General features: G+C 40.1%; 1 protein-coding gene across 1 annotated transcript in view; it reads right to left on the bottom strand.

The window, feature by feature from the left end:
* Nucleotides 1-11,828: 11,828 nt before the first annotated feature.
* The window catches only part of BMP7 (bone morphogenetic protein 7), a 106,298-nt gene continuing 93,830 nt past the window's right edge, over nt 11,829-24,296 (bottom strand). The window contains exons 3-7 of the mRNA XM_063297024.1: nt 22,647-22,795; nt 19,279-19,476; nt 18,116-18,192; nt 14,985-15,095; nt 11,829-12,247 (exon numbers count right to left, since the gene is read on the bottom strand). Coding sequence (XP_063153094.1) covers nt 12,098-12,247; nt 14,985-15,095; nt 18,116-18,192; nt 19,279-19,476; nt 22,647-22,795 — 685 coding nt within the window. The 3' untranslated portion in view covers nt 11,829-12,097. The remainder of the gene's footprint in view (nt 12,248-14,984; nt 15,096-18,115; nt 18,193-19,278; nt 19,477-22,646; nt 22,796-24,296) is intronic.

Below are 24,296 nucleotides of genomic sequence, written 5' to 3'. Positions count from 1 at the left end.
AATAAAGAATAAGCAACCTATTCAACTGCCATCCGAAAAGGCCAGCATCAGATTTATGGGTTTTGATGATTAGATAGGACTGATTATAGAAAGAAGAGAGTCACGATGTAACCTTAGAGAGAGAGGTTATAACTGATAAATGCTGTGAAGAAGACCGGAAGCCACTTCTTTATATCTTTTTTCTTTCTTTTCTATTTTTCTGCTACTCTTTTTCTTTTGGACCTTCAGTTTTTTCTTTTCTTTTTTCCTTTCCCCCCCCCCTTTTTTTTGCTCTATTTTAGTTTGGATACAATTTCAATAAAATTATATGAAAAAACCAGCATCAGACATTGGTAGGGCACTTGGAGAAGGTTTCACATCTCCAGTTTTATTTTCTGACGTTCCTGACTTGCGAGGAGGCCATCTGCTGCCTCTTACACTCATCCCTGCAATAACCCACTGGTGACTACAGAGCTGCAACGTTCAACATTTCAGCCCAAGTTGAAATGTTTAACTGCTGAAGAGAGCTACAGGCACTCAATGCCATCCTTCTCACCTGGGCAGTACATCTGCCCCTCAGTTCATACCCTCACCAAGGGAGATTGTGTCTTAATACTTGATTATATAACTTTATATTTATCCATACTGGACTGCATCCAGGGTTGAGATAGGTCCAGTGAAATCAATGAGGCTTCATTGCTCATGTGGTCTCATTTATTCCAGGGGTTCTACTCTAACTTTGATTGAGGAGCGAACCAGATGATATATATGGATAGTCCTCACTTAATGACCACAATTAGGTCTGGAATTTCAGTTGCTAAGCAAAGTGATCATTAAGTGAATCTGACCCGAATTTATGACCTTTTTGTAGTGGTCATTAAGTGAATCACTGCAGGCATTAAGCGAACCACATGGTTGTTTAGTGCATCATGTGGTTCCCAATTGATTTTGCTTGCCAGAAGCTGGCCAGGAAGATCAAAAATGGTGATTACATGACCATGTGACACTGTGATGGTCATAAATACAAACTGGTGGCCAAGCGTCCAAATTGCATGTGACCATGGGGATGCTGCAACAGTTGTAAGTGTGAGGACCAGTTTTAAGTTGGTTTTTTCAGCACCATCATTAAATGAACGGTTGTTAAGCAAGGACTACCTGTATATAGAAATCATAGGATCCCAAACCACTGTACTTCCTAATCAACCTTTTTGTTTTTGTTTTTGTTTTTCAAGAGAATGATACCCTGAACTAGAAGGCAGGAGGATTCCCATCTTTCATTCCCAAACCTTCTAAAAAGAAAAAATATTCCACTCCAGTGATGCTGCCAAGGCATGCAATTTATTTAAAAGGGGGACTGGGGAAAATAATAGGGTCACCAGTCCTGAATGGTGATGCCAATTTTGATAACCCATCATTGTCTTTTAATTAAGAAAACCCAGGAAGCAGGGTGGGGGGCTATAGAGACTCTCTGTATTGTGTAATTTCCCAATCCCTTGTGACTTGTTTTACAGAACAAAACGGTGACATACATTTTAAAACAAATTAAATAAATCCAGTAGCAATTTGATTCTGCCTTGCCAATGCATTAATTTGTTCACCTGAATAATAAAAAATAAAAAATAAAAAGAATACTGCTGATCCCAATGGACTTATTTTCCAAATTAAATTGGTTTAAGATTAGGGGTAACTGTTAAATAAGATTCTCAATTACTGGGGCAGGGGCGGGAAATGGTTTCAGTTGCAAGAGAACACCGAGACAACATAGCTGAGCTTTGACCCTTGGTAACTCATTCCAGATTTGGAATCTTTCCGCTTTCACATAGTTTATGTGAAGTCATCCAAGGAACTTGACACACCAATAGCACATAACATTGGGGAAAATCCACCGACATTGACTTGTTTCTCTGTGTTAGATGGGCCAGAGTTTATACTGAAGCCAGAAAGATTAGTGTTGGAGATGTTGCAGCAAACAAAATCACCCTAAAATATATTTCAATGGTCAGAGTGACAGCGGATTAAGTTTTTTTCCTGCACCAAGTTTTTTAAAAATTTTGCAGCTCAAACTTTGGCCCTTTGTGATATGGTCATTATAAATTGCCCACATGGACTGTATCATTTCTATCCTAGGTAGAAGCTTAATAGAAACAGGTTTTCCTGATGCTGAAATTTTAATATTGAAAACATACCTATTTAAGTTTCTCTCTCACTCATTTATTCCATATTTCTTCTTCTTTTTAACAAGTTAAGTTCTAAAACATATGAGCTGGGTTGATGATTGGATTAAGGCACCTAATTAAAAAGAAAATCACTGGTGTCTCCAAAATGGCCCAAATTTATTTTCATTCTTCCTTTGTCATCATCATACCACCATTCTGCCCACTGGAAGCCAAACATCTTTTTCAAAAGTGAGCCCACCCAGTTGGGGTAAAGTTTCTCATCTCTTCATCTATATCCATGAAACTATTACTGTATTTAAATGCATAGGACTATTGCACATTCCTAATTAAAACCACCCTGCAGAAGAGTGTGATAGGGAAGAGTCTGGGGGAAAAAAAGAAAATATAAATAAAAGAATGGAAAACTTGAAGAAAATCTATCGTGAGCTGTATCAGAAGCTCCCATCTTTCTCCTACTGACCCCATGAACCTTCTGGGACAAGTGATGGACAGAGATTTCTATTTCATTTGTTCAGACATTCCCATTTTGAAAAGTTCTTTCCAGCCTATTTGTAAAGCAATTTGTAAACTCTGATAAGTTCTTGTATTAAAAAATGAACCACATAAAATCTCACCCATCTTTGTGGGCCAATTATTCCAAATATGAGAAGGCAAAGTTGGACATGCCTTCTATGCAACTGTTAAATATGAGAAGTCTGGTTTAAAGAAAAACGAAAAGTGATAACCTTATTTTGGTGAAATAAACAGGGATAAGCACATAGAGAATTTGAAGCACAAAGCCAGAGGTTGGCAAACTGGTGTCTTTTGGATATTTTAGACAACCATTCCTGTAAGTTCCATCCAGCAGGGCCAAATACCCTGAATGATGGGAGGTGTAGTCCAGAACTCAGAGAGAACTAGATTGTCTAGCCCTGAACCAAGCAGTTGAGTCTCTATATTTCAGAGGGCAAATTCTTCTGTTCTTCTTTTTTCCTCACTTGTTTAAAAAAAAAAATCAGTTCTTTTCATCTTCATATGAAGAACTTCCTGATTTGGGTTAGGACTTACAAAACTGAGCTGAAAGATATTTTCAGTCATCTCAGTTTGGGACATGCAGGGTTTCAACCTGATCAAAGGTAATTTTTCTGACTCCTGTGTCTTTATTTTATACTCATTCCTACCGCTGTGCTTATTCCTCTGCGAGATAGGCCAGCCTTCCCAACCTGGAACCCACCAGATGTGCTATATATCCTAAACCACCTGGCCACAGATGACTGGAGTTGAAGCCAAGCACATCTCACCTGGGGAAAGACTGATGTAGCTAAAGTCAATAGTAGCAGTGGAAAAGACAAGACAATCATTGTTGGCCCAGCAGTCCTGGATATAGATTATCCTTTCTTTTTTCCTGTTGAAAAGGCATCTCAGCATCTGCAGTGCAAAGTTTCAAGGCTATTTCTAGCATGATGGACAAGTATTCAGCTGATAATGAGCTGTATTACATGCAGGCATTCAGGTAGCAGCAGCTACAAATAAATATTTTCCAGTGTGGCTCAGCCACTCACTCCCCATAACAATATTATGTAGGCAGGAGAAATGTTTGATGCTGGCAACATCTGCAAAACCATATTATATCCACCTAATTTGGGGGAAAAGCATCAGCTTCTTGGCTGATGGTTCTTAAGTTTCTAACCACCGCCCCCCTTTCTTGTGCTTCTGATTTTACTAGGATGACTAAATCTCAAAGCTATGTCAGCAGTAAACAGAATTAATTTACCTCCTACTTCTTTGAAACAGCTGCTGACAGCTGTGCTATAATCAACTGGGCATCTTTGCTGGGCTGCCAGCAACGAGTTCACATTTTTCCGTGTATCTCTCTCTGCATCCCAATAATTCTGCATTTAGATTTATGCAGTTGCAGTGAATGTTGACAAGTAACCAAGACACAGAAGCTGAGCAACTTGGAAGAGAGTGTGTTGTGCAGTCGAAAAGCATGAAGGAGAGGGGGAAAGAAGAGGAAAGTCAAATTGGAAAAACAGCGTGCATGTAAACATATAGCATGTAATGATCTGGAAGGATAACTAGGACAGGGGGTAACCTTATAATGTTCATATGGCCTTTATAAGAGATCATTTCAGGCCCCTGGTAAAAGAAAACATCTGTTCCTTCCCCACAACCTGCTGCTTGGAGGCAAAAAGGAATATACCAGAAAGATATAAAAGGGTGCTCAGAAAAGAATATGTCAGTTCTTCAAGGTAGATCAAACTTGGAAACCAAAGATACACAAGCTAATACTACTTTTATTATAAGGTTACAGTTACAGAATCTTGCAAGTCTGAATGTGCTTTCTCCTCCTTCCCTTTATCTTCTTGAGAACTTTTTTTTAAAAAAATCTGCTGTCATGACCGATTCTCAGAGACTGCCTGGACAAGTCCCTGCAATTTTCTTGGCAAGGTTTTTCAGAAGTGGTTTGCCACTGCCCTTCCTAGGGCTCAGAGAAAGTGACTGGCCCTAGGTCACCCATCTGGCTGTGCCTAAGGCAGAACTAGAACTCACTGTCTCCCTGTTTCTAGCCTGATGCCTTAACCACTATGCCAGACCAGCTCTACTCTTGAGAACTAGGGAGGGTCTTGTCTGAGATGCTTTGTCAGGTTACAGTTCTGGCCCGGATTCAGGTTTCTGTTATCTGACCGTTGTCTTGGTACTGGCTCTTCCTCCTGTTCCTCAAGGTTACTCCTTCTTCTCATTACAGAATGGGTGTCCCACTATCCACTTCTGGCTCTAGCCCTGCCCATCATGCACAGGCAATTCTTGGTGCCCCTAGATCGGCACGTGTTATACTGCTGCTTCGCGAGCTGCATTGGGTACCAGTCTGCTTCCAGGTGCAATTCAAGGTGTTGGTTATCACCTTTAAAGCCCTTCATGGCATGGGGCCTGGCTACCTGAGGGTCTGTCTCATCCCCATTGCATCAACCCATCCCACCCAATCATGCAGAGAGGGCATGTTACAGACCCCGTCTGTAAGAGAGTTCCATCTGGCGGGGTCCAGGAAGTGGGCCTTCTCTGCAAGGGCTTTCTGGAACACTCTTCCTCCAGAGATAAGACAGATTCCATCTCTTGAGGCCTTCTGGAAAAATTGAAGACTTTGTTCTGCCACCTCGCTTGGGGCAGGAAGGGAAGTAATAACACCTGGAGATGGTAAGCACCTTAAATGGCCCCTTTAGATACACGTGAATGATATGCCAACTGCTACCATCATCTGGATTGTATATGTTATTTATGTCTATCTCATATTTTTATTTATATTTATTAGAGTATTTTAATATTTTTAACTTTGTTGTAAACCGCCCAGAGTCCCCCCTTTGTGGGGAGGTGGCTAAATTAAACAAACAAACAAACGAGCAAATAAATCTTCTTGGGACACATCCATAGTTTACATCTTTGGGCTGTGACTTCCTTCCAAAGATTTTTGAAATGTTAATTGTAAGGGCCACTTATGGTACAGATACTCAGCGCTCTCTTGAGGGTCCATGGCACTCTTAGGCCACCTTGACTGATGCCCGCTCCTGCCGACCCAAAGATTTACAGTTTTAGAATAGCAGAATATACCGTTTTTTTCAGAAGGAGGGGTGGTGTTGGTGCCTCTTAAGTTTTAGCACTCTAGACCAGCATCTACTTGGCCTTAGCCTAAAGCTAGCCCTAGAGCTACCTAACATGTTTGGGTTCCTGTGCCTAGAAACCAGGTAGAACTCTTTAGCCTGGGTGCCCCCAAGACTTTAGCAGGTTTGCGGCATTTGTACAGTCTATGTTTTATTCTCTTGGCATCTAACCTGATACACGTTGCCATTTAACCGTTCTTGGTCTATACTTTGCTATTTAACTGCAATCTAGCTGCCAACGTTTTGTTCAGCCTATTTCCTGCTGAGCTACTTCATGTCTATAGCAGATAGGATGGGAAAGCAAGTGCCAACTACTACACCCATAATGCCAAGTCAAAAGATACATTGCTTTTGGCTTAGCAAGCTGTGCAAAATTCAGTGGGTGGTTTATTCAATATACCATGGTTAAATAAACTACAGCATAATCTGATGAGTGAGCAACTCTAGACTCTCCCAGGAGAAACTGATTTTCTAGATTCATTTCTATCCTAGCTATTGAACAGAAACTGCCTTGGTCACTCTGCAGAATGATCTGTGCCAGGAAAAAGAGGGAATGTGATCCTCTTGGGCCTCTCAGCAGTTTTTGATACCATTGGCCATGGTATCCTCCTGGATAGGTTGTCAAGATTTGGGATGTGGAGACACTGTGCTATAGTGGTTTCACTCTTATTTGGATGGCCATTTCCAGAAGGTGGTGCTGGGGGAATACTATTCTTCCTCATGGTGGTTGGGTTATGAAGTCCCTCAGTGTTCTATTTTATCCCCTATGCTTTTAAATCTCTACAAGAAACCACTGGGAGAGATCATCTGGGGACGTGGGCTGAGGTGCCATCAATACGTGAATGATACCTAGCTCTCTGGAGAAGGCTGTAATGCTGGGAAAAATGGAAGGAAAGAGATGACAACCAGCAACAAGGTGAATGGACTCAGTTACACTGGCAATGAGTGCACTGTTGGAAGACCTGAAAGACAGATCATCTTTGAGAAAATCTATGTGGCTGCTAAGGGTCAACAGCAACAGCACATAATCAGTTAAGAAAAAATAGCTCTACTTTTCCTTTTTATCTAACACAGGTGAGTCAGTTAGTGTCCTGAGCCACTGTTTGGACAGGGTGATAGCCTGCCAATAAACTGAAACTCGCAACCAGACAAGTTGTAGATACTATTATTGGATGGTGCATTCCTGTCCTGGAGGGGCCTGCACTTGCCCTAAGTGATCAGGTTCACAAGCTGGGAGATGTTCCCACATCCATCACTGTCACTAAAGGCCCAGGTGACCTTGGTTGCACAGAGTACTTTTTATCAGCTTCAGCTGATTTACCAACTGTGACCTTACCTGGATAGAGACAGCCTTGCAGTAGTTACTCATGCTCCAGTAATTTTCCAGTTGGATTATTGCAATATACTGTATGTGGGGTTGTCTTTGAAAACAGTCCAGAAACTTCAGTTAGTTCAAAATAGAGGAGCTAGACTGTTCACTGAGATTGGCCAGTAGGAACATTATTACGCCAGTATTTCACCATCTATACTGGCTGTCAGTCCATTTCCAGATCCAATTCAAAGTGTTAGTTTTGACCTTCAAAGCCCTAAATGGCTTAGGACCAGGTGACTTGAAGAAGCACCTTCTCCCGTACTGTATGTATCTACCTGGACTTTAAGCTTGTCTAACAAGGCCCTTCTCCAGGTCCTCTCACCAAAGGAGGTGAGGTAGACCTTAACAAGTGGGAGAATTTTTTCTGTAGTGGTAGCACCTCATTTGTGGAATTCCCTTCCCAGAGTGGCTCGACTGTCACCCACATTGGCATCATTTGGGTGCCAGGTCAAGACCTATTTTCCCTGGTTTTTCTTTGTATTTTAATTAATATTGTTTTAGCTCTTGAATAACTGCCTTGCAGCTGCCTAGTTTATATGTTTTTATTTTGCAATTTATTGTATATGTTTTTATTCAAAATTGTATCTTGTAACATGTTTCTTATAAACCACCCAGAGAGCTTTGGCTATTGGACAATTTAAACATTTGCCTCCATGAAATAAATAAACCCAGCCTTAGGGTAAATTTTTCTGTTCCACTTTGCATCTGATTCTCCCCCCCTCACCATCATTTACAATGTTGTATCTTCCTTGCTGTGAGCCGTGTTTATTTATTTTGTCATAAGCCAACTGGAAGACCTTGGAGTCAAAGTGGAATATAAGTGTTTTCAAATAAATGCAGTACATACGTACAGAGCCTAATTCCAGACAAAACTGAGTCCCATCAAGTTTTCAACATTTCTAGAGTGTCCACATGCAAATATACTCAAAAGAAAATCTCCTTGTGTTGAATGGAACTTAAGTCTCAGGTACATAAATGAAGTTTATTGATTTGTGGCCCTTTGGATGGGATGTTCCACAGGATTACATTGTCCAGACAGTGAAGCCCACTGAACTCAAAGGAACATTCACAGGATGGGGTTGTGAAGAAGCAGAGGAAACAGAATAACCACATAAAAACACCACAGGAGAGGCTTCGTTTTAAAACCACGTAAAATGGCAACGGTTTATTTGATTAATTTGTACAAACAACCATCTAAAAACAACTGCTGTAAGAAAATAAAAAGTCCCAAAGCATTTATTTATTTATTTATTTATTTAACCAGCAGTTGTTAATAAATATTTTATTAAATAAGGAAACAACATGTCTTCAAAGGAGAGATGGTTTTTTTTTTTTTTTTTTTTGCTGGTTGGTTGGTTTTGTTTTGTTTTTCCCGAATGTAATGGAGAAAAGAAATACACAGGCTGAAATAAATAATATTTTTTTTTGGTTTTTGTGAGAACTATTTACAAAAACATGTACAAAGAATGAACCTTAAACAGAAATTAGCAGAAGATCTGCCATTTAAGGATTGGGAAGAAAAACAACCCTAGGAATATTATCCCCGTAATACACATAAAGAGGCTGAGCTCATTCATGAAGGGTTTCTGCCAAAACATTTATCAACATGATCGGGAAAAGAAGGCACTATAGATCACCCATATATTATATACATACTCACTCACAAGGGCTGTCTTCCCTAAGCTGGTGTCCTCTGCAGGTACTAGGGCTACAATTCTCAGAATTTGCATGATGGCCAGGAATCCTGCTTTGGTTATCCCAACACAGGCTCAGAAAGACCACACCTTTCTTTTACATATTATAGCATTAAAAAAGAGTTCCCTGAACAAGGTTCATCAAACCCCAGAAAGATAGATGAAGCTGGTGAGCATCTCTATAAAAATAGGCAAGGACTCTGCCCTCCTGACTTGATCAGCATGGGCAGGGCAGGTATCTGATCCAAAGGCATACTGATTGGGAGAGAAGGTAACGATCAGGGTCAGCTGTGATTCCAAGGGCTGCTTGAAAACCTCTCTGCTCTGTTTACTTTCCCATTGGGACCCATAGCCACAACCATTCTACCTAGCTGAAACAAGCTGGTGGAAGAGCAGAGAGTCCACTTTCTACCTTCTGCACCTAGCAGCCACCCAATCTAAAACATTTCCAAGCACAACTTCATAGACAGCAAGGCAATGTTAATCAATATGGTTTGTTCCTAAAATCCTAAATACGTGATCATTTAGCAATTAGCTTTCATGGTTCAGAGTCTTCGGTGGATCTATCCCCCATGAGCTTTTTTTTTAAAAAAAGGCATTTCATCATGTGGTAATGAATCCTAGAAATTACTGAGGCACTGTGTGATAAAATACTTTCTGTGTTCTCTTGTGGCAAATTAACTTCATCAGGCAACCTTATTAGCAGTAAGAAGGGAAGAAATCTCTCTGGCTTTAATAGTCAGGGAGACTGAAAAAAAATATTATGTTCCTTTGCACATTTATCATACAGAATTGTTGCGCAGTCGTAAAGCTCCTGGCCCAAATGGTATTTAGGGATAGTATAAAGCAGGTGTGACTTTGTTGGCTCCTATACTTTGGGAGGTGTATAATGAGGTAAAATTTAAGGTTGCTAAATTGCCATCATCATTTTATGAGGTATATATTGATTTTAAAACCAGGTAAGGATCCAAAATTTTGTGCTAGCTCTAAGCCTATTTCATTAATTAATATGGATACCAAGATCTTAACTACCATACTGGCTAGACGCTTGCAGAAGATCTTACCAGATATAATTCATTCCTCCCAGTTGGGGTTTATCAAAAATCTTCAGGCATCAGATAATTTACTGTTATTGACATATTTGATATAGCCAAGGATAAAGTGGACTCTGCTGTATTAGTATCTTTAGATGCAGAAAAAGCCTTTGATTTGGTTCAGATTAATTTTTTTAAAGCAAGTGATGGCTTTCCCTGGGACTTTGTCCAGGGGATTGAGATTTATTATCTGCAACCCTGTGCTAGAGTTATAACAAACTGAATTAACAAATTTGAACAACTTCCTTTTTGAAATAGGACCACCACTATTATACCCAGTATTGCAAATGCACTATTCATGAAGCTTTAGCTGATAGCATATAACACTTGCTGTTTGAAATTCAATACTTTTCTTATTTATGCCAAACATTATTAGAATGTTGTAGACTCAGTTCCTTCAGCCTTCCTGTCTAGGTACTTATCTTGGTACCTTCCCCCTATGAAACTTTCCTGAATGGTCAAAATTCTTTTTGAGACAACAAACAATTCAACCAAAAGGCATATCTCCATGCATGGACATCCTCAAGCTAATTGAAAGAGCAATAACATTCTCAAGTTTTGGAAACAATTCTCCTTGATGATGGGACCTGAATTATTTGCCTTGGTACCATCTTTTTGATTAACGTTTGTTCCCCATTACAGTGCTTTAGCTAATCTCTATCCTTGTACTTTTTTCCCCAACCCCTCTTTCCAGTGAATAGTTTTGCATGCATGATCTATGCAGAAATAGGTAACACATGGAGCTATAGATGTTGAATTCCAGCTTCTGAGCCACAATGATTAATAGCGAAACATGAGACTTACAATCCAGTAGCATCTGGAGGGTCACAAAATGCTTACCACTGTTCAACAAAGTTACAATTCCACGTCATTTAGCATTGTTGAAATCTTGACAAACTGTACACCTCTTCATCCAGATCAGTGTGACCAGTTTGGAATCCCACAGGATGTAACCTCTTAATTCAATAGCAATTATTGTATTAACTTTTCATACACAATCTTACGTTAGTCCTTTCTGCTCCCTTCCCATTCCAGATTAGGGGAAGATTTAAATTAGCATTGCCGAAACAGAAAGGGAGAAGGGACTGTTCAGAAACAAAAGATCTCTGTGCTGGCTGAGCACATTCTTCCTGGACATTAAGAGATCCAGTCTTTTGAATATGTAGACTTTTCTCTTGCCTATCAAGTTGGACTAAATCACAGGAAAAAAAGAAATCATAGAGTTCCAGAAAAAGTGATTTTAAAAATTATTAAAGTAAAACTGCATGTTTGTTTCTGTGACTTGGGAAATAGATTGGGAAATTTTGTTGTCAGTTTTCTAGTGAATGCTATTGTCAGCCCTGTTTTCCTAAAGAGAGTGGAGACTTAATTGTGCAGTTCCATCAATTACTCTGAATACAGCCAACTTGAATTCAAACCTGCATTCAGTTTATCCTGCTGTCCCTGTGCTTGTATGAGGACACTGTGCATGGCCATACAAGGATATTATGTTCAGCCCTGATTCTTAGATTTGTAATGCTGCCTGCTCATTTTGAATGGGAAACAGGATATCCAACCGCAGAAAATACAGAATATATACAATGCTCAGTGACTGGAATCACTGCAAAAATTTCATAGCTGCCTTGGCAGGGAAGCATCTCAAACATGTAAGGCCATGGGATTTTTTAAAAGTCAGAATTCACACCTCCTAATAATTTGGACAAGATAGCCTTTGATTTGGGCAAGTTCAGTCATACATTTAAATTCATACGGTGCATTTCTTTAGGAAGATCTATAAACCTGTGTGTACTGCACATGGACATGTTCCTCATTCATATACAGCTCAAATGGCTTTCTTGTTAAAAAAAGAAAGAAAGAAAAAGAGGTCTGTTTCCTTGACAAGGCACTTGCAGGAAAAAAAAGTGTTCCCAAAATTTGTTTGTCCTTATTTTCATCATAAGCAAATGATGCTCATGTGCAAACTAAGGCCAACTTTGCTCAAAGCAGCACTTGCATCTCAAAATCATTCCTGAACCTTTGGCCCCTTTAGAAATGTTCTTCCTAAGATAGTTTTCTTTTCTTTTCTTTTTCTTTTTACTCTCCATTTTATAAAAACAATTCAGTCTGCACATTTTGAAATCCTCATATAGCTTTCCTGACTATGCTGTTAATGGCAGCCACAGGCTCGTACCACCATGTTTCTGTATTTCTTCAAAATGACATTGGAGCTGTCATCGAAGTAGAGAACGGAAATAGCATTGAGTTGTGTTGGGGCACAGCAAGGCTTCGGCACCGTATCCGGGTTTATAAAGTGAACCTGGAAGCAAATCAGGATGATTACAAAGATATAAGCTGAACATTGAATACAAATACAATACAACAGCATAAGATGGGCTACCAGAGAGACCATAAGAATCCAGGCAACCACTAGATGGCAGGAAAGACACTGAAAGTTCTTAACTCCTTGCTGCCATCTAGTGGTCAGTGGAATTTTGCAACACTGGCATATCACTCTCAACAAATGAACAGGCTTCCCTCCCCCTCCATACCTGTTTGCCTGTTTCTGATTCATTGGTGTTACAACCACTGCCTCTGCTGCCAGTTTCTTGAAAGGCCTACTTCTACAGACTCCATGACCACTGTGCAAGAACTAAACAAGATATGTTCTGAGCTTTGAATTGAGCAGACTTTGTGGTTACTGGACTTTGCATAGAGGAACAGTGCTTTTTAAGAAAACCACCACCACGTTCTCTCAGAACTGAAGCCAGGAGATCTGACACCCCGACTTCTGTACCAAGAAGACTATGATTACTGGGTTTAGTATGAATAGGCCTTGCAGAAGATCAACAGCAGTTGTAACATAAGGAAGTCAGGAAGGGGCAGTGGGCAAGAAGGGTGAAGAGCAGAGGCTTTCTGTATATGTGTATAGGCATATTACTATGTGCAGTATGTGTGTGTGTTTGTGTGTGTGCGCGCGCGCGCAACCCTCACCCCACTATCATTAATGCAGCCCTTACAGCCAAAAAATCACTTGTCCCTGTGGGTTTGTGACTGTTCTTTTGATATTTTTCCTAGTCTTGGGAACTGGATGATATGAAGAGATGATTGATATGGGTATAAACAGCATCACTACAATAATCTTTCTCTTCCTCTTTTTCTTGCTTGCTTCTCCTCCTCTTTTTTGTGGGAAAAGCTTTCTTTGGATCATTTCCCTACCCAAGAGATGTAGCACTGGGTTTCTCAAATATCTAAATGATTTCATCCGTACTTTTCAAACTCCCATTCTTAGTGAAAATATACAGTATTTAGGTAAAACTGTACTTAATTCACTTTTATCCACTTTTCATTTTTATAGTGGTGTATACACACACACACACACACACACACACACACACACATATTAATTGGTTGAGTTTCATACTCTTCCTTCCTGTCAGTTTCCTCCCATTATCCTACTAGCAGATCCAGTTTTGGCACCTATTATTACCAACACTTGATTTCCTCTGATTGCATGGCAACTTGTACCAACAATGGGTGTTGCCCAAAGAAGGCAAGTTACCACTGTCAAAGTAGCTGAACTAGCTATTCCTGAACTGTCGATGTAGCTTTACTCATAGTATCAATTAATAGCTATATCTCGTCTATAATCTTGGAGTAACCCAAAATCCCCTTCCATATATGGAGCTTTGGCTCCTGATAATCTATGGTGATGGAAAATATTGCTCAAGACAGAAATCTAAGCAAAGCCTAGCTAATCACCAGCTATTGGAAATACTGGTGTTCTGGTGAAATCAGACCTCTGAAAACCAATGACAAAATCTGCACATCTAATAACCAGACCATGTATGCAAATTTTCTTATGTCAGGTTTTTTGAGGGAATATGAGAAGGACATGCGGGACGCGGTGGCGCTGCGGGTTAAACCGCTGAGCTGCCGATCGGAAGGTCGGCGGTTCGAAACCGTGCGGCGGGGTGAGCTCCCGTTGCTAGTCCCAGCTCCTGCACACCAAGCAGTTCGAAAACATGCAAATGTGAGTAGATCAATAGGTACCGCTTCGGCGGGAAGGTAACGGCGTTCCGTGAGTCATGCTGGCCACATGACCCGGAAGTGTCCTATGGACAACGCCGGCTCTAAGGCTTAGAAATGGAGATGAGCACCGCCCCCTAGAGTCGGACACGACTGGACTTTACGTCAAGGGAAACCTTTACCTTTACCTATGAGAAGGACATTGCTATGAGAAAAAGGTTTCTAGTGGATCTATTTCCTTAGCGTGATTAAAAGCAGTAGTCTTACACACCCATATAAACAGGGCAGAAGGAGAAGAGAACTGGAATGACCATCCTATCCAGAAATGGCAAATTGTGGATACGTGATAACATGATTGTAATCCAGTCCTGAGAAGAACAAGCAGCCAATTTAAGCTTTCCAAATCAACTGGCAGAGAGTGGCACAGCAGGAGGTGAGCAGTGGGCAGCGAGCGAAGTTACAGCCTGAGTATTTACAGCCACTCCCATCACTCGCATGACCGCCTGAGCTCCGCCTCCTGTCAGAGAAAGCAAGCCCATTGGCTGCTATCTCCAAATGGTGTGAAGAAAAAAGAATAAAAGGTCAGGAAAAAGAGGAAGTGCTTGAATCATCCCAAAACCATCCCCACCCACCCTGGTCCGTGGGAAAATTGTCTTCCACGAAACCGGTCCCTGGTGCTAAAAAGGTTGGGAACCGCTGTCTTAAAGCAGCTGTGTCTTTTCCTGGGATCCGACAGCTGCTTTGATAGAAGGAGCTGCAGGCATGTACAGTATCCATGTTCCCCTATGCACCATATAACCTTTTTGCCTTTGAATCTGATAAAAACTCCAGTTCTAATTTATACCAGCTCCTTCTCCCTATTTCAGATTTCACCAAATACTACCAAATGGAAGGAACAAGCAATGCTCGTGTTTCGCTAATTATTATTTTGCTTTCCTGAAATCCATATAGTTCGCCTCTCTTGTGTTAACAGAATAACACTGATCAGGCTACAGGACTGTTGTGGAAGACTTTTAAGAAACACTTACCAGTGTCTGTACAATAGCATGATTGGTGGCATTCATGTAAGAGTTCAGTGGAAAAGCACATTCTCCTTCGCAGTAATAAGCAGCATAACCTTCGGGAGCAATAATCCAGTCCTGGGTCAGGTAAGGCAGAGAGATGGAGAAGATTTAATAAGCTATACAGTAAACAACATCATCTTTTCTGGAAGTCTTGAAATGCATCTCAATACATATAGGACATTCTCTTAAATGGTGATTTAAAAGAAAGAGGTTCAGCCAATCAAGGGCACAAAGGCGGATGAGGACAGAAGGATCCAGAAGAATCCAAATTAATTACTCCTCTGTGGTTAGAAACTGATGGTCTTCAAAGGACAAAGCAGGTAGCAAGATCATGAAGCAGGCCAGAAGAAGAGAAGAACAAACTACAAGCGGAAGCACAAACTCGGTGACGTGTCTGAGAAGCCAGGTAGAAGTCAGGACTAGAAATGCAAAGTCACAGTAGAACTCAAGAGGATGTTTTTCACGGAAGGCTCAGAGACAACAAAGCCTTCTTAGACTTCTTCTTGTCCAAAACATTCCAAGAACAATGTGAGGCGAAGATCAGCAAGCTCCATTTGCCCAAGTCCAGAGAAGACTACATGCTTTGTGACATGACATTTGACCCTTTTAGCTTTACCATTTAGTGACTTGACATGCTTAGCTGGGTCAGGGGAGGAAAATATCAACAAGTTCGCTGCCTTATTTTTAAAAAGAATAATAAAGGTGGGGTAAAAATAAATAAATAAATAAATAGAAATAAATAAATAACCTGCAGGGTGGGGTAAGAGGGTCCAAAATTGTGGAATCTGACTGTTTTTGAGGAGTTCAGGTTATATTGGCCATGAGGAATAGCCAAGAGAATTACACTGGGAGATTGCAAAAGCACTATAACCCCAGATATCAAAGACTGGATTTGAGAAATAATGTAATTTATTTATGTTAATAAATGTAATGTATGCATTTTTGAGGAGGCTATTTTTTTCTACTTATCAAAACAAAAAACATAATAAATTTCCCTTCGGTATAAATTTAATATTTTACAAGGATATTATGTACAATTTCATTCATTGTTATTACATATTATATGAACATGTGCTATATTTGGGCGATTCATATTAATTTACTATGTTCATTTTCTATGGTTTTTTTCTGTTTAATGCTTTTTAAAAAAAAATTCTGCTTGCTTTGGTGCTACAATTTCATAACTCATTTGTTAGACATTTTTTTTCTCTTAATTTGTTTCTGTATATTGTTTCTTCCTGTGTTTCTTTTTTTAAAGTTAAAATAAAAGAATAATGATAAAAAGGATGGAAGTTAAGGGAGGTTTGTTTTAGCTCAAAACAGCCTAGGAATAGATTGGGGCTAAAATAATGTCTCTGGTCAGTGCTATCATCCAAAGATCAAAGAGGGGGTTAACAGAAGCTTAACCTTCATTTCCTGCTGCAGGCACATTACTTATCCCTTGACCGAATACAATGTACCAAATTCCAATGGGGCTGCTGTGGATTTTTTTCATTTCCCCTACAGCAGTGTTTCTCAACCTCAGCAGCTTTAAAGTGAGTGGACTTCAACTTCCCATGCTGGCTAGGGAATTCTGGGAGTTGAAGTCTACACATCTTAAAGTTGCCGAGGTTGAGAAACACTAGATTAGAGTGACTTTTTTACTTTCAATTTTTTAAAAACTTATTATTAGATTTACACCCCACCTTAAGAAGGCATAGATAATGCTCCCGCCTTCTATTTTCCCCACAACAATCACGCTGTGAGGCGGGTTGGGCTGAGACAGAGTGATGGTTCCAAAGTCACCCACCAACTTTCATGCCTCAAGGAGGCCTAGAACTCACGGTCTCCTGGTTTCTAGTCCAGCACAACACAAAACTATGATCGCACACTGGTGGTAGTTAAGTGCTTCTCCCCAGGCAATAAACAAGGGAATGTTTATCTTCCCTTGTTTCCCTCTCTCCTTCCTTCCTTCCTTCTCAGCTTGACCATTGTGAGCTGGGTCTCACACTTGTTCCTCCACAATATATTGTTAATATATTCTTTGAATGTCTGAATAGGGCTCCTGAAGAAATCACTGTACATTTTTATAATTATACACTCTTTTAAGATTTTATGGCTGAATCTTTGTGGCAATGAATGAACATTCTAGCATGATGAAGTAATAGCACGGTGGATGAGTTTGCAAATGGCTACTGGCCAGGATGGATAGCTGTAGCCCATAGAAGTTGATGGCACCAAAATAGTGAAATATGCATCATGACATCATATGGAAATTCCACCCTTTTCCTCTTGCACTGCATGCAAGCATATAAGATGCAGAGTTTTCATTATGACATGTTTTGTCATTTGCCCCCATTGCTGAAGCTTATGTGGAATGTCCATGTTTAGAAGCAGCATTGAAAACTGCTTGCTCGCATTCAACAGTGGCCAGGGTTTGTCATTTTCATGTCCTGATTGTGGGCAATCATAGTGATTGCTCACTGGCTGACTAAATGGCTCATTGGTCCAATCCTGAAGGATTCTTCTTGTGACCTTAGAACTACCTTTCTATGCATACATATCAGTGTATGATGTTTGGCGTATCAGTGCCAAAACCAACCTGATTAGAAGCTCTGATAGAACATAGTAGAGCTCCTGTAAAGATCTTGTCAGTTTTAGTGAGGTTTTCACAGAAGAATTTCTATGGAGGGAAGTAACATCTGATGCCACACAGAAAAAAACGATGAATTTAACAATAATGAACGAGTAGACTGTTTTACAAATGGACAAGCCACACGTAGCTTGCAACCGATTAGCCTGGAAAAAATGTGTGTGCGCGTGCATTCGTATAGAGCAAAAAAACAGAAGAGGGCTTTAAAATTACTGATTCTATTGGTTTATATAGAAATGAGCGGAACTGAATATTCTATAGGGAATGAATGCTTGTCCTCAAATTATTTGCAAGCATCATGGAGTCCTCCATGTTCTTACCTGCCGAAGCAAGTTTGGCTTTTGCTTTTCTAAGAGTGGACATAACAGGAAAATTAGGTCACAGGATTCATATTACCCACTTGATAATAAATAGGCTAAAGTGCACCAGGGATCTCCAATTCCAAGCACAAAAGTAGTATTACCTGCCAGCCAAGATCCCTGAAACTGACATATAGTTCATGTTTCTTGCAAGCTTGCCTCTGGTCACTGCTGCTGTTTTCTGAGTTGGAGAGTGTTGGGCAGAAAAGAAGGAGAAAGCAATGTTAGATCAAGTGTCTCACAGCAACCAGCCTGGCAATTTTATTGATAACGCACAGCCTAGCTGAGGGTATGTAGTTACGTTCATAAATGACTTTTTTAAAAATATTTTTTTATTCCTAAAATATTGACAGTATCTATAAACAGTGCAGTAAAACTCAATACATACATATAAGGGATAAGAAAGGAAAACAGTTCATAAAAACCACATGTTAATAATTCCTTAATATTCCTCCCACACATTAATATAGTCATCTGACTTCTATAAATATTTTAACAACCGACTGAAAGGAAGGGTGGGAAGAGTTTGAAGAAAATTTGTGAGAGCATAGAATTTCTACCCTGCAGCATAGGTGCAACACCTAAATCCAATAAATTCCTCCCTCCCCCTTAAGTAGGAAGCACAAAATGGCGGGCACGGCCAATCATAAAACAGCCATGTACTGAAAATCGAAACTGGTAAGTTTCCTCCTTGGAAGTATGACTGGGCACATATTCTGTAGCTTTTCCCCCATAATACAGAAATTGTCAACTACAGTATATATTATGGTTGCAATTCCTATGTGACAATAAGAACTCAATTCCTTGGTGTATTCATCCAAGCGTCATGCTTGGGGAACCTAACAGTATACACTGCTTAGCATGGATGGTTACCCCATTTGGACAGTGGCCTTCGGATGACACATTGGGAGCAAGGGGCTTTTTCTTTTCTAGAGCAAAACACTCAAAGCAGTGTCTCTATTTTGTCCTGAACTCAGTGGGTTTAGAAGACTCAAAATGGCTGTTCTGAGCTAAGAACGTTTTCCACATTCCAATTGCTCACTACCTGTTACCTCTGAAAACCAGTTGGATGCAGAGAAATGTTTTTCCGGGCTTCTCACTATCTAACTATTTTCAGAGCAGAGAAAGCAAGGCTCAGATTTCCTCTCTTCTCAGCTAATATGAAAATAATTTAGGAAGGAGACAAAACAACCAGAAACATCTTCATCTTCTTAACTGAATCCCCAGTGTTAATTTTATGGAAATCGCACACCTAATGTTTGCATACCTCCGAGATTTGACACTCGAAAGGCTTCTTGGTTCTTTGGTGTCTTTGATCGGTTCTGGTTCCGCTGTTTACCTCCTGCGGAACGGATGCTTCGGAGATGTACTTCGGTAGCTTTGAAAAAGGCCACAGTGAAAGGCTGCTTGTTTTGTGGACCATGCCGCCCAATGAGACCAGCAAACTTGGGATTGATGCTTTGTCCTACATGGAAGGAGAAAAAAGAAGAGGGAGGCAAGTCAGTGTTGCAGATGGCTTTGGCCTATTTTCCAGTTATGCCAGCAATAGTGGAAGCCTCCAAGGTGTATGAATATAGAACACGGATTAAACATGGAAATGAATGCAAGACTTTTCATACAAGAAATGGCTCAATTAAAAAAAATCATTTTCCATTTTGGTGTGCCATTCCTGAAGCAGATATTTCTCATGAAAGCTGTTTCTTTAAAACAAAAACAAAAAGAGGGGGTGGTAGGTTTCTTGCGTTCAACCATTTATAATTAATGTGCTCCTGTAAAAAAAAGGGACCATAAAACTAAGCCCAACAGAACACTAAATTCTCCTTGGAAAGTTATTAGCGTAAAATAAAAATGTCCTGTCTAAAATAAAAGCTAATGTGATTCCAGAAAAATTCCATTTGAGAGAGAGAAAGAAACAGCTTCTTCTTACTAAAGGACATCACTATAAATTTTTTGGTCTTAGATAACCAAAGATGATTTGGAGGACTACTGCAACACCCTTGACATGGGGTTACCTATGAAGACCACTTCAACACTGCAGCTGGTTCGGAATACAGTGGCCCACTTGCTGGTTAGTGCTCACTACACAATCATATTATACCTACATTGATGGCTCTGCACATGTTACTAATATGTTTCTGGGTACAATTCAAACTGCAAGTTTCAACCTATAAAGCCCTTTGTGGCTCAGCAACTAGGTATCATTGAGATCCGTCCAAGATGAGTATCCCAGAAGAAGCTGCCGCTGGTGCTCCATTTTGGGAAGGTAAGGTTGAGGCCTGAAGACAAAGTTTCTCTGCGATGGCTCCTGTTCATGGAACAACCTTAGCTTGGAAGCTAGATTAGCCCCCTCTGTAGTAGCCTTCCAGAGATTAGTCAAATTGGAATTGTTCCACAGAGTATTGGGGAATGAATGGAATGCTAGCATCTGCTTGTTGTTTTTCTTTCAATTCAATATATTTTTACATTTCTTTCATTCACCATGAATGTTCTAACTGCATTGTGTGTTGTAGTTCTATACTATTGTAAACCACCAGCAGTCCTTTGCAATATGACACTATATAATGCCAAGACATAACTTTTAAAGGCATTTTTATTTTATGTAAAACCATGCTCATTCTTTCTGGCCTAAGGCAATCTTCCCCAACCTGATTCTCCGAATTCCAGATACCATAGCCAGTAATTGCAAATCCTAGTAGTTGCGGTTACAACACATCTTGGGGAGGTGGAAGGGCTTCACCAGGTTGGGAAGGCTTGTTGGTTTTGTCTGAGCTCAGTAGAGTATGCAGTTGGTAAACCATGCTTAATGGCAAAGCATTCTGTGTGATTTATTGGACAAACCATGGATGTGCAAGTAATTGCTTTGTGTGATCTGTCAATGTGAAAGTGTCACAGAGCTTGACTTGGGGATTTGCTGGAAATCAGACAGGCCCTGAAGTCCTTCTCAGTACTTAGGCAAGCTGACGTGGGACAGAACACATGAATGCTCTAAGTGCTCTAGCTCCCAAGTCAGTAGTGCTGGGGACACCATCAGCACTTTGTGAGCCACTTCCAAAACCCCACCCTCATTTGATTGACCAGGATGGAAGCCCAGAGCACAGACTGACTTTTTATAGGAACTTTATTTACACCAGTTCCAAATCATACCAGCAGCCAATGAATCTCTGAGGCACCCAGCGGGCACCCAGTTTAGCTCCCTTGAGCATATCCATTCAGTAAATAATGCATATAATATCAATAATACTTAATCTATTCAGTTGAACAGTGGTGCTGGGCAAAATCATTCATTTTTTTAAATAGACCAGAAGTGTAGATTTGGGAAGTTTGGCAGAGGATTTAGTGGTTACTATGTCTTTCTTATACAGTATTTTATTGATAAATTAAATAAAACCTATTTTTAAATTAACAAGTCTTTTTTTTTTTTAAGGCTCTTATTCCTATCTCTAGTAACCTACTATCCTGGGATCCAACCTCATAGTGGAAGTTCCTTGGCAGACACTCTGATGGGTTCTCATTAAGACTTTAGAGAAGAATATGGTTGTATTAATTTTAAAACATTATATCAATACCCTTCATTCAGATGAAAAGATGCAACTATGCTTTAGACTTGCTGTGGCCTTAAGTCTACAATTCAGTGAAAATTTCCTTAGCTATGAAGGCCTATATATTGCATAGGATTTACTGCCAAGCATGTATATCTAGAATCAAGCTGCATAAGAGTTTTCTTCAACTAGACTCAGTAATGAGACAAACAGGATATGAACCAGTAAGAAATCAAGTTAACTTTACAAAGTCAGCTGTTGCTCTAATATAATGTCAGGGAGGAAAGCATTAGAGGGCTTAGAAGATAACAGAGTGCCCGAGGCTAATGAATTACTTCAGCCTTTCTTATATTGCTTCACTTTAGCCAAGCTTTCTAAAAGTAAACTAAGACCCTCTAAAATTCTCTCCCTTTCCCTCTCTTTGTTTTTTTGCTACCATTATTGGATCTAATCGTCAAAGAACAGGAATTGTTACCACTATTAAATGTGAGCTTATGTTTCAGTTAGAACTTTAACCATGTCCTCAAAACCATTCCACCTAGACTCAGATCTCCATGGGGTAAGTGAAATGGACATAACACTCAAGCCGATGCCCACGTTCCACATGTACTTTTCTTACAGTAACAAATTTAACTCATCCCACTTAGTCTCCATTCAATCTAAAGAGGAAGAAGTCTGAATCTGGTAGTTTCCTTCTATTGCCAGAAGCAAAAGGGGGGGAAAAAAGCACCCCTGGATCCAGAGATTTTAGCTAAGGTGATGTCCAGGTTCATAAAACACACATCAATAAACTTTGGGGAGTCAATGGAAATTCTAAACCAGGGCTTGAAAACCATTTTGAGAGAGATGAAGGAGACTAACCTGAAGCTAAATCAATGAAGCAGACAATAAGTAACCAAGGACCTTGTCTTCCTTTTTACGACTCCTCACCCAGATATAGGCTAGACAGCCTTAAAACAGAGGATGCCTTTGAATAAAGGACTGTCCTCTCTACAGGGGGACACATAAAAGTGACACCATCTCTAAAAACTACTGGTCACTATCCCAAACACAAATGGTAAAAGATTTACCAAAAATGTTCATTTTTGATACTTACCATCTATACTCTCCACTGATAGCTGCAAGCCAAGATTGTGCTGTGGATTTACCACCCAGTGATTACTAGTTGCTGTAATATCAAATACCAGCCAACCTTCTTCTTCAGCCCAAATCGTCCGAGTATCAAGTAAGAACAAATCTGAATCCCTAGAGACACAAAACAAAAGGGAAATGGGAGAGAAAACCTTTCAAAATTGCTAGAATTTCCTCAGAAAATTAGGACAGCCTATTATATCTAAACTTGTACTTTAAAGAACAAGCATGTTTTGATCACAATATGTGGTGTAATATACTGAATTTTGCTTAAAAATACAAATTCCAATGAGCTGGAACCTTAATGGAGGAAACTTTTTCTCAATTCCCAGTAAATGACATATCTAAAATGGAAGTGCATCAAGCAATCTTTCCTATCTAGCAGTGATACCCTATTTTTCCACCTATACATGTTTTTTTCACAGAAAAGTCTTTTTAAAAAAATATATCCAGTGTTAATTATAACATAATGGCTGTTATCCAAAAAAGTAAGGCAAGATGGATGGACCTCAGGATGTCCAGGAATAATCTACGTGTGGTCTTTCACTCTGGCTTCCTTTCTCATAAGAGTGAGAGCAAGTAAAGAAAACTGTAAACACCTAGTAATCTGAACCAGAGTCCATCATTATCACCATCATCATCAATCATCATCATCATCATCATGTATTGCTTTTTTTGCAAGCAGGATTACAAATCGGTATAAATAATGTTTGGCTAGTTACACTAGTGGGAGACGCGGTGGCGCTGCAGGTTAAACCAATGAGCTGCTGAGCTTGCTGATCAGAAGGTCGGCAGCTCGAATCCGCGTGACGGGGTGAGCTCCCGTTGCTAGTCCCAGCTCCTGCCAACCTAGCAGTTCGAAAACATGCAAATGTGAGTAGATTAATAGGTACTGCTTCGGCGGGCAGGTAACTGCGTTCCGTTTAGTCATGCCGGCCACATGACCACGGAAGTGTCTGCGGACCAACGCTGGCTCTTTGGCTTTGAAACGGAGATGAGCACCGCCCCCTAGAGTCGGACACAACTGGACTTAATATCAAGGGAAACCTTTACCTTTACCTTTACTAGTTACACTAGTACATGGACACGTAATCTTCAGCTCATATACATGTGGTTTTTATATGGCTCGGAGCTCATTTGTACACAGTGGAAAGAGGAGCGATATCGACTTATTAAAAATGGGTGGGTTTTAATAAAAATATGGGCTTTATTATGCAGCATTTCTATTTTGATAATTTCCCCATTCCCCCTGCCCACATACCATCATATCCCACAGAACATGTGATCCCAAACCTCCCAAAAAAGCCACCCACCCATTTATTAAAATTCTCCATGGTTCAGGGCCTGGTTATCTCCAAGACCATCAACTCCATAGTGAACCTGCTTATCCAGTAAGATCAAGGAAAGAGGCCCTGCTGAGCATCCTGTCTCCAAAAGACTTCCATTGACACAGACTCTGTAGCAGGGATTTATCAAGGAGTTTGCCCTCATATATAAGAAGTGCCTCCTTGCTAATGAGTTTCTGTAAAGAACTAAAAACCTGACTGGTGAGAGAGCATTTGGGCAATGTTAGATTTAGGCATCTATCCCAAATGGGAGGTGCCACCATTGTGTA

This window comes from Candoia aspera, chromosome 3 (assembly GCF_035149785.1).
Source record: "Candoia aspera isolate rCanAsp1 chromosome 3, rCanAsp1.hap2, whole genome shotgun sequence".
Lineage (NCBI taxonomy): Eukaryota > Metazoa > Chordata > Lepidosauria > Squamata > Boidae > Candoia > Candoia aspera.
The sequence above is the reverse complement of the archived record's forward strand: the minus strand, read 5'-3'. Positions and strand labels throughout refer to the sequence as shown.